This window comes from Gavialis gangeticus, unplaced genomic scaffold (genome assembly GCF_001723915.1).
Source record: "Gavialis gangeticus isolate Ggan-Ray unplaced genomic scaffold, GavGan_comp1, whole genome shotgun sequence".
NCBI classification, from domain to species: Eukaryota; Metazoa; Chordata; order Crocodylia; family Gavialidae; genus Gavialis; species Gavialis gangeticus.
The window spans coordinates 7,120,602-7,131,675 of record NW_017729012.1 but is presented as its reverse complement, the minus strand read 5'-3'; the positions used below and the strand labels follow the sequence as shown (position 1 = coordinate 7,131,675).

The 11,074-nt window shown below is 48.6% G+C and overlaps 1 protein-coding gene and 1 long non-coding RNA gene across 2 annotated transcripts in view; one reads left to right on the top strand and one right to left on the bottom strand.

Annotated features, from left to right (window-relative positions):
• Nucleotides 1–11,074, top strand: part of LOC109293277 — a 29,576-nt gene that overhangs the window by 1,530 nt on the left and 16,972 nt on the right. The window lies entirely within an intron of this gene.
• Nucleotides 10,136–11,074, bottom strand: part of BCAS3 (BCAS3, microtubule associated cell migration factor) — a 545,610-nt gene continuing 544,671 nt past the window's right edge. The window contains exon 26 of the mRNA XM_019511118.1: nt 10,136–10,764. Coding sequence (XP_019366663.1) covers nt 10,616–10,764 — 149 coding nt within the window. The 3' untranslated portion in view covers nt 10,136–10,615. The remainder of the gene's footprint in view (nt 10,765–11,074) is intronic.

Sequence of the window (11,074 nt, the reverse complement as noted above, 5' to 3'; positions counted from 1 at the left end):
AAAAAAAAAAAAAAAAAAAAAAAGGGATGCTGTTGAGGAGACACAGTTTGTGCCTGAGCCCACAGACACCAGCATTTCAGGTCTTCGAAGGTATTTAGGTACCTAATTCCTACCGACATGAAAGAGAGTTGGGAACCTAAATAGCAGTGAGGATCTGGGTGCTGTAGTCATGCACAGGGGAGATTTTCAAAGGCACTTGGGTGCTCTGTTGTCACTGAACATCACTGAGCTCAAAAGGACTGCACTGTTTCACAACAGCGACTTGTTCTCCACTCCCAGCGGCGATTCATCCCAAGCTGCTGTTTGTACAGGTGCCTGGGCCTGGCGCTGTCCGTCCCACCTTTCCCTGCGTGTCATTGCCGAGAAATTGTTAAACCACTCACCAGAGGAGCAGAGATGAAGCATCTGTTGTGGCGCCCTGGCCAAATCCATGAATCAGAAACATCAAAGCAGAAGGAGGCATCCGATTTATTAACACAACCGGCATGCATTGCAGAGGGGACAGCGTCTCGGTGGATGTTCGTCAACAGCTTTTCTCAATTAAAAACAAACCCAGCCTGTAGCAGAGCACACAGCCTGGCTCGCGTGGGGGCACTCAGCTAATCCACCGAGCCGCTGTTGCATCGGGGTATGCAAAGCACGCATGAAATGCTGGAAAACTGATGGCCAGATGCGTTCCCTTGTCCTGAGATTGGCACTGTCTCCAACTCAGGTCATTTCAGCTTAAGTCTCACAAATGGGGGTAAGGGGGGGGGGTATTGTAAATCCCCAGCTCCTGGAATCCTGTGATGGGGTACGAGATGCCTCAGCCCACAGATAAAATCATGAAAACATGACCGGAAGGTGCATCCTAATTAAACCAACTCAAGGACGAACAGGAAGCCTGTGCCGACAAACAGGCCAATCTCCTGATTTCCTGGGGCGTGACTCGCAGCATGGGAATACCTGAGGTTGGCAAGACTGGACTAGCCCTTTGCGCAACGCCCTTGCACACCGCGCGTTACCAAGGGCACGAATTATTGTGGCCCTGGCGTATGTGAGAAAGTGACTTGCCATTTCCACGTGACTTTTCCCCTCGGTTGCTTAAACTGGTGGAAAAAGCATAACTCGGCGTAAGCCAAGATTGAGAAGGGATCCCTCTGTCCTGGACAGAGCAGAGCGGGTTGGGCTCAGTTGCATCAAGGCTATGCCCTGCTTCTAGGATCGCAGCCGTGGCATGCAGAGCAACCTCCCTATGATTTTTGGAGGAGGAAAGATTGGGGCAACCAACTCACTGCAGGTGCTGCCGCTGGTTTTCTGCTTGAATGAGGATGACCAAGCAGAGATGGGCTCATAACCTTCAGTCCGCTGCTGACTCTTGTCAAAGTCCTTTCCTGTGCTGCTCAGGAACCAGGACACCTACCGACCATTTGTTTTTTCCAGTGTTTTGGTTTAAAAGAAATCATCAAATGTCAAACATCACAGGACCTGCGGCAAGTTAATATAACTATTAACCTTAGTGCGTGCAAGGTTTCTCACCGAGGTCACTGCTTGCTTCACGAGGGGAGTTCAGGGGATCGTTGCTCTCTCATAAAAATGTGCAAGTTGGCTTTTCGCAAACGGAGGAGGGTGGGAGATAGGAGTTTATTATCTGATTATTCCCAGTGTTCGGGTGGACGTGGACTGTGGCACCGGCTCCCTTGAACATGGTATTCTGCTCTGCTTAGAACAGCTTAAAAAAAAAAAAAGACACATTTTTCACATTTTACAAATGAGGAGACTAAGAAAGCGTTGACGGGAGCTGCCCACGGGCAGAGTTTTAAGAGCCAAGATTAGAAGTTGGGGCTTCCTGGCAGCAGGCCTGCACTCAGGTCACACGTCTTTTGTGGCATTTCCCATCTGTTTCAGAGCTAGGTTTTAGTTTTGTGCCATGCTGTAAATCAGATACAGTAATGGAGACCGGGTGCTCTCGCTAAAGCGTGTTCATTATATTTTTAGTAATGATATTGTAAATACGCGAAGGAAAGCAATTGCCTTCTATAAAAGGGAAAAAAAAATAGTGCGGTCTGTGCCGTAACCAGTTCATGACATGCTAATTTTAAAGAGGCATTTCAGGTCTTGCTTACAGATTGGATTTTAACCCGATGACCTTTTTTTGTTGAAGTGCATCATGGTAGAAATTAACTTCAAATTGCTGTCAACCACATCATTGGCCTATTCCTAGCCTTCTTGCTAATGCTGGAGAACACTTTGTGATATCCAAGTGCCTGAGAAAGTTCATAGCCTCGCCTCTGCTTTATAACAGGCCTTCTAGTGACTGCTGTTTATCACTGAATGGCAGTGGTGCCCAGGGACCCCAGTCGAGCAACACTCATGGGCTGAGCATGGCACGGATGCACACAAAAAGACAATAGTCCTGGTCCCAAATTGCTCCCAGTCTAGGATGGTGGTTCCCAAACTAGGGGCCATGAGCCCACAGAATCTGGATTGGAAGTGGGATCTGCAAACCGGTGCAATGAGAGACCCAGCACCCAGGCCAACTGAGGGAACCAAAACTTTTGGGAAATAGTTGCATCTGTTTCCCCCGCTGAGAACAAACGGGGCCATTTGCAGACACCGGCAGTAGCCTTTACCCATCTCCCAGTCTCGGACTGCGTGAGGAATGGCACGCGCCCTTTGTTGCTTGAGGCCTCTGGCTCGTCTGGGGGTGCTGTTACTTCCCTGCCTGCAAGGCCGTGGGATGTCACTTCTCAGCTCCAATTCACTCATGCGCACTGCGGGGCTCGCCGGTCTCCAAGATCACCCAGCTCCCCAGCGCAGCCGCGAAGTTCATCCCGACAGGATGTTCACGGTACTTATCCCCCGCAGTGAAAGCTTCCTTACAAGCCTGCATGGTCTTTCCTGGTACCAGCTCCCTTGGTTCTCATTCAGCTTTGGTCAATAGGGAGCTATTCCCTAAGGGCCTGAGACCCAAATTTTCCATGGCAATGCAGGGGTCCAAGTAAAAGCAGAGCCTGCAGCTACTGGAGGAGGAATTCAGGTCACAAGTCCTTGCATCATTCATCTCCAATTGCTAGAGGAGTTGCCTCTTCCTTTGATCTCCCGGTTGCAGTGGGAGGTGGAGAGAGAACGTCCATCTGTCCTCCAGAAAGAGACGGAGGAGGCTGGGGTGGCATCTCTTGCACTCACTTATGCAGCCCGTGCTTCACGTGGGTGCTGGACAGGCTGCCGAGGTCACACACGGAGGCTGGAGCCTCCATGGGTGCACTGGCCTCCGTTGACTTTTCAGAGGTGGTCGTATGCTTGCTGGCCTTGCCTTTTGGCTGATAAAAAGCAGAAGCCTTTCCCGTGCTGCTGCCCACGCTCCATCGCCCCAGAGTTGCGGGCAGTTGCCAGGAGTTTGGTGCAATATGGACTTTATGTCTCAGGCTGCTTTGCACAGCTGGATTTTTCTTGCCCTGGCTGTTTGTTCCCAGCTGGCAGGGGATCCAACCCTGGGAGGAGGCATCAGGTCAGGTGTTCACGTCGCACCGCTCGTAGTGACCTTCTGCAGACAGTGTTGGGGCGTCAGTGCACTGTCCAGGGCGCCGGGTGTTTTTGTTTCCAGCCGGGGTCTCTGAGACCATCAGCAACATCAGTATTAAACAGTTGTCATCGGCAGTCTGCCCTGCCTAGCACATTGTGGGACATAAGGAGAAAGGCAAGGAACTGGCACCCAGCTTCTCCCGTGTAGCCCCTCTTTGTTTAGACAGCAAGAATCCACAGATGCCAAAACACAGAGATTTCAGGGTAAGCCACAGGCCCGCGTCTCGTCACCAGGCAAGCGACCTGCCCAGGAGCCTACAAGGAGGTGCACGGAGAGATTACAATTAAATCCAGGGGATTTTTGCTTGGTTGGTTTTGTTCCAGACACAGTCATCATGATTAATGCAGTGGTGACTGTCAGGTTGACACCTCCCAGACTTCAACAGGAAGAATAAAGTGGGACATCTAATGATGTGTCAAGTATCAGTAAGAATAATTGTCAGTGACTAACAGAGAGGGCTATGCAACCCAGGCCCCAAAGGACAATGATAATGTGCTGCAGATTCTCACCAAATGTTATCAGGACAAACAGCAAGAGCTCTTCAATGTCCGTGCCACCCTAATAGCCAGGGGCTTATAACTGAGGCTTAGGAATTAAGCTTCTGCTACTAATGTGCCCCGCAGCTTCAGGCAAGTCAGTGTTACTGTGCCTCAGTTTACTCATCTGCACAATGGGAATAATACTTAACTCACCAAGTTGTTGCTCGAGCTTTACAAATGAGTGCTTTAAAACAAGTGAAGATCTTTGGCAGAGAGGTGCTACAAAAGTGTGAAGCGCAACCACAGTGAACAGAGCCAGTGTCTTCCATGAGAGGCGGGCAGGAACTGAAACCCAAGGTGCATCTTTGGGAGAATCAGCAACCTACAGGTGCATCTCAGTCCGAGCGGTCCAATCCAGTGGCTAGCACCTGAACTATAACATGGGATTGGAAAATGGGACAGGTTTGCAGCTTGGCCCCGTGTCGACACAAACCCTTTGCTTTTGTCATTTTGTAACCTGCTCTCTTTAGCAAGCTCTGTGACATGGGCGTTGCATGGGACCGGGGAGCGGTGGAGTTTGTTTTACCAGACCTTTATTCTGCTAGACTCGGGGGAGGGAAGGACTGGTCAGGCAACTAGATCTGGCGAGGTGCTGAATCATCAGTGGACTTTCCGCTCCCGCGTCCACCTTTATTCAATTAATGTTTAAGGAATAAACAGGAGGAGAAGTTTTGTCAAAGGCGGGGCACCGATTTACAAACAGCTCAGCATCCAAATCTGCCCATGGGAGATCTCACAGACACGGGGACACCCCACCCACCCCTTTCACCCCATGTGGGGACTTTCTAGACTCGTGGCCTGATTTGCAACCAAATCTGCCGGTGCACGCATGCCTACGGAGCCTTGGGAAGCATCACCCCAAACTGGATCCGGTTCACCCCAGCTATCAAAATCCATGCGGTGTGTGCCACTTGGTTGAGGTAATCGCTTTTTCTGGCAACGTGCTCCGTACATTGCTGCTCCCCTTCCCTCCGGAGAGCTGGCAATGCCACTGGAATGTAGCACCTCCGTTTCCTAATGCCTTCTCCTTCTGCACCGTGGGCAGGATTTAACACACGTCTGTAGGCTCGCATCCAGCCCGGAGACACCCAGCCTAGCGCTGTCCTGGCCAGAGGCTCGTATCGGATCGTAACTGGTGTGGAAAATGCCAACTTTCAGTCCTTGCCTCTCTGTATTATTAATCGTGGGGTCAGAAACATGCTGAGGAAGGGGCAGGTGATAAGCAGAAAACAGGCATGAAATCCTCTTTTCAGCTCTTCCTTTCATTTTAATCAGCTACAATGATAGCAATCAAAAGCAACAGCGTTGGGGACAGCGTAACTGTAATACACAGTTTAAAAAAAAAACCTCAAAACCCAACCCCATACACATTCGTCCAAATGCCTCTTTCCTCGGTGCAAATGGCTAAGCAGGGGATTTAATTATTTTCCCTCTGTTAGAGGCACTTTGAATAACTGTTAAAAAAAACTCCCAAACCTCCAGTCGAGGTCCGTAACTTTATTCCAATTTTGGTCAAAGTTAAGCAACTTCTTTTTTTTTTTGTTGTTGTTGTTGCTGAAACTCAAAAGATGTGATCTCAGCCCCACTTACTTGCTAATTGTAAGCATTCAAATGGTGCAGTTTAAAGTTACACTTAGCAGCTGCGAAACATTAGAGTGAAGTGATTACAACCTACTGGAGGATACCAAACATTTTTACAATATCTCAGGAGCATAAGGGAAAGACAACAGGAAGTGGTGCAAACTTTCCTGCCCTGCATGAGAACAAGCCAACGGTCTTTTCTTCTCCAAAGCTGTGATAAACGAAATACGGGGGGAATAGTCACATGCGCAATTTTAATCCTCTGAAACCTCCCCTCCCACCCAATATCCCACTAATCAAGTCCAATTGAAAGAGTGAGCAACAGGCACATTTCTCTGGTTGCTTCTGGAGGATGGGGCTTATTTCACAGCCCCTTTTCCTAAAGGAAAGCCCCATGCTCGGGAGTCCTTCTGCAAGGCTATTCGGGACTTGAGACGTGTATTTTTTAGATAGTTTTTAACTTGATCAGTTTGCGCACTGGAAGGCAGCTGATGGCAGCTCCATTACCAGCACATTTCCAGCACATATGCTACGCTCTGCTAGCTGGGCATGGTTGGTAATCACCATTTCTTTGCACTGACCATTAAGGGCTAGGTTTATGGGTCTGCTTCGACAACTCTGCGCCACCCTGGCAATGCAAATCTGGCATAACCGCCCAGCAAGGCAGGGTTTATGGTTGCACCGTCTTACCAACGCAGCCAAGTGAACCTGGGGGATCTGGCCCTTGCTGCTTTGCCTTCACCGGAGCCGTTCTCCGGATCCTAGTCTGAAACTCGGGATCTTGTGCGAGGCCCAGGCCTCGTGCTCATGCTGAGAGCCAACCTACGTCTAAAACAAAGAGGAGCTGAACTACAAACCGCCGCATTCAGGGGTTATTTTCTTTCCAGTTTTGCTGCCAGGCAAGGATCCTCTCCTGTGATTTAAGTGCAATACACCCTCGTGTTTATTACAGAAACCAGGGTAGACTAAGAAAGCAATATCTCATGTTAATTCATGAAACCCAAACCCGGCTTTAATAGAAGGGCTCCACTTTGTACGGAGGGTGATATACAGTCGTGCCAGCCTCGAATGAGACATTTTGCCTTTTGAACTCAGCAGGAAGCCACTGCTTACTACTACTGGAAGCAGTTTAAAAACCTGCAAGTCCAGCAGGTCTTTTGGGCTCCAGTCTAGGCTGTGTTTTGTATCGAGGCAGGGCATTTCTGCCTGCCGGCCATGTGGTTTTGACCGATGGCACTTCCGAAACGTGCTGCGGATTAGTTGCATTGCTCGGGAGGAGTCCGAGTCACAGTCCAGCGAAGCCTTGGGAGTCTTTTTTTTTTTTTTTTTACTTTGCCTTCACCAGATTTGGATCGAGCGGGAGAGTGAAATTCTGTCTGCATTGAAACCAGTGAAATGCGACGTTTGACTTGCATGATGCCTTTGGTGCCCATATTATTCATCAGAGGGGCCAAGCAATAAGAGGCCTGAAAAGGCTTCCAGGCAAAGGGCTGACCCTACAGACTGTGGTAGGAGCAGCAGGGCAATTCCTGCTAGCATTGAGCACGCCACGACGAAGTAAGAATCAGACCCTGTGGGCCAAATCTTACTCCTTTTTACAGACCACTCTTAACATTCGTGCGGTTACACCACAGCAAACAAAATGGGAAGGTTTCCAGCAAGCGTCCTCAAGCAGCAGCCTCACGCCAATAGGGCTGTAAGGCCACAGAGGAAGCGGAGAGGTGTTGTCCCTTTCAGACACTTGGCTCTTTGTCCAAAGAGGGTATGTTATCTGGACCGCCTTTGGCAAGGGGCTTACACATGACTTCAGTGGATGACTCACGAGCCTAAAGTTAGGCCGACACGTATGTGTCTTGCAGAGTCAGCCCACAGGTTCACCGCTGCAGCACGCTCAGCTCTCACCGGCCCAGGCAGGGAGTAGCTACAGCACTGGCTCATCTGCAGCTATAGCTAAGCTAAATGACCGGCATCACAAACCAAGGCTCTTCGGCTGCGGTGCTAATGTTGCAGATGCAGTTCGGCTCGGGGCTGTCACCAGCGGCAGATTCAGCACATTCTTCTTTACGAACCAGACTGAAAATGTTTTCACACTAACTCCAGTTTGCAACCCCCCCCCCTTCAAACAAAATATCCTGATTCAAAGGAGTTTCTTGCAGACTGGGAATTTCCACATGGCCATATTGCAGCACTTATAAAAACGTGATTTAATGCCTGCCAACAACAAATACATTTCCAGTGACACCATTCTGTATTAGGCATCATCCCACTTTGCATGTCCATAAAGGACTAGCAACAAAGCTATTTGAGGCTACAGCAATAGGAAGAACAGCAGTCGCCTTCCTTTCAAAGAAGTTTGTCCCTGATGGCTGCTCTCTGGCAAGACTGAAAGGAAACGAGACTCACGGTGACAACACAATCCCTTCTGTATGTGTTAATCTGGATTTTGTTTGAACTTTTGGTACTGACCTTGGCTTGAACTGTGTTAAAAATCCTAACTGGTGTGGACTGACTTGACCTTGTGGTTCCATGTGTTTGCCCTGCCAGGCCTTACGCTAATTTGCTCAGTTCAGTCCATTATTTTGCCCCAACGAGGCCCTGAAAGTATTCCTGTGAATTCCAATTTGTAGCGGTTTCTAGCCCAGGGAGAAAGAAAAAAAACATTATTCTGTGATCCGAGACTCAGCGTTAAACAAAAAAATGTAGTCAGAGAGTGGATTTGATTTTTGGTGTGCGGGGACAGGCTGTGGGAGTCAAGACGGTCCATTTCTCATCATTCGAGGCGGCTGTTTTTAAAGCTATGGGAGTGCAACAAGATTTGTGGGTTTTAACGATTTCCTTTCATTTCCACAACTCGAATGAATTATGTGAAAAAAGCAGTAGGAAGGAAATTTCAGAACCTGAGAGTCCCTCCTGGGTTTCTCCTTCTTCCAAAAGCTGGCTGAGATGTTCAGGTTTATGCGGCTGCGTTCCACAAGCCGCAATTAGTTTTTCAACACATTTGCTGCTGAACGCAGCATGCACGGTACACAGCATGGGGTTTTGGAGGTCCCGTCTTTTTGTCCAAGTTCCCATTAATGCATCGTGTGTTAAAGGGCGTCTCTGCAGGCAACAGGTGAAAGGCAGGGCCCCAGATCCTCAGCTTGTATGAGCTCCACGGGAGTCATTGGGACAAACACCCAGCCATATAAATGGCATAGTGCTGGGGTCTCTGCCAGTTTATACCCCACTTTGGATCTGGCCTAGGAGTTCCTGTTTTACGCTGGTGTGTAAAATGGGAGCACATCCCTACACACTGCTAGGAGCCATCTATCAATATGCCATGGTTAAGGCTGCATTGGTCACTGGGCCCTGGGAGTGTGGGAGTCTGAGATACATACCCCTACCCATGAAGCAAAGACTTGAGTCTTGCATCTTCTAGATGCATGTCTCCTGTTAGTGCCCTGTGGAGGTGTCTTGGGCAAAGGCACTAACTAGGACAGGTCTGCACATTCACTTTCTGAACCTGTGAAAAAACCAGCAGGAGGTAATGCTGCCTGCAAGAGGTAGTCCCTGCCATCCCCTCCCAGCAGAGGTGGCTTAGGACAGACCCGGGCTTCATGCAAACCAGAGGCAGCCTCTTAAATGGGTCAAAGGCTCGTCCACTTCATGCCAAGGAGATCAGGAGGTGCCATCTGCCTTGCTACCTCTCCAGTCACCAGATCCTTCCCCGTGTGGGAACTGTGACCTGGGAAAAACACGTTTCCTCGTACAGAATTTTCTGGGCCCTCAATCTCTGGCCTCACCAAGTGTAAAAGGGGCACGGCCAATTTGCAGGTCTGCCATCTACCGAGTACACAACCCGCAGATGATCAGGCTGCATCATAGGGCTATTGAGACTGTTTCGTGAAAAGCAGCTTCTGAAAACTCAGCTTGCAAAGAGCCGTGGCCAAAGCGTTCGCACACAGGTTAAGTAATGCGGCAACAGGCTCGATTTCCAGAGAGGCTGACATCCGTTAGTTTAGGCACAAGGCAGCAACATAAAGAAAACTCTGTTCTGATACAAGTGACAGAGAGTTAGGGGTTCAGGCTGAGGTGGGAAATACTCGCAGACTAGTTGGTGCAGTAAAGAGACAGAGCATGCGCACAGCCTGGTACCACCAAAGCCATTTTTTGTTTAACTTAGGTTTATTCAATGACACATGCAATTTTGGACAGATAGCAGAGTTCCAGTGATCACTTTTTATAAGAGCCATTCGCAACTTGAGTTAGTCCATTAAGTACATTTCTAAAATACAGGACTAGAATAGAACCGGAGCAATAAAGATAACTCTTCCCAAGAACAAAAAAAAAGAAACTTTCCCATTTGTAATACTCCTGGCATCAATTAGTATCAGTGGGGAACAAGGACAGCAAGAAGATGCAGAAATGAAGTAATAATATAATCAACCTTAGCCACTGTCCATCTCCTAGACAGTTCTTGAGTTTTCGCTGCCTCCAGTTTTTGCTTTTATGCTCAGCACTTTTGCAAACAGCTACAGTTCGCTGGCTGAATGGCCCATGCGCCACTAAAGTTAGGCGGATTCCCTTTTTTCTCCCCACCCCCCACCCCATTTAACATGAAGAAGCAGGTAACGACTGTAAAATCATACGCTTCATCAAAAAAATGGGTTTAAAAAATATTTCTCCTCTAAACAGTCTCTCTCCAAACACAACAAAAAGAAGCCACGAAGCTGTTAGGATTGAAGAAAGAGTCTCTCCTTGTCAGTATTGCACAGGAAAACAAATTCAGTATTTTTGAGAATACGCTGCAGGAAGATTCTTTTTTAAGCAGAAGAGTCGTCAATATTTATTAGGGTAACGAGAACCATCCAGCGCTGCAGCTAACCGGTGGGTGAAAATGCACATCGAGATTGTTACCCCGGCTGAATCTCTCCTCGTATGTTTGACTAATTTAAGGGAATCCTGTGGGGAAAAGACTCAGGGGCTGGTTTTCGTTAGTCGGGAGAGGCGATCGGTAACCATCAAAATTGCGAGGAATGCTTCCGCTGGTGGAACCGGAGCTGTTACTTAGCGTCTCTATGCTTCCCTCTCGCTGCAGCTCTGCAATGGAAAGAGAAAACAGGCCCTGGTTAATGTTTCAGATAAAAGAATGAAGGTTACCATTAGAAGGCCACTTTATTGACAAATCTGTTTATTGTATCCCTGGGCTAACATTACGTTCGCTTGTCATCCATCTTTTACTGGGTGATTTGACGAATCACTCCAGAGGCAACCCAACTGCTGTTTCTACTTCTTCCCCCGGCTTGTGTTTCAGCCCAAACGTACATGGGATTTTATTAAGACCTTCCGCATTGTCTTGCAGATGTGGTGTGTAATCGCTCTTTTGGTGGTGGTGGTGTGGGGGGGGGGG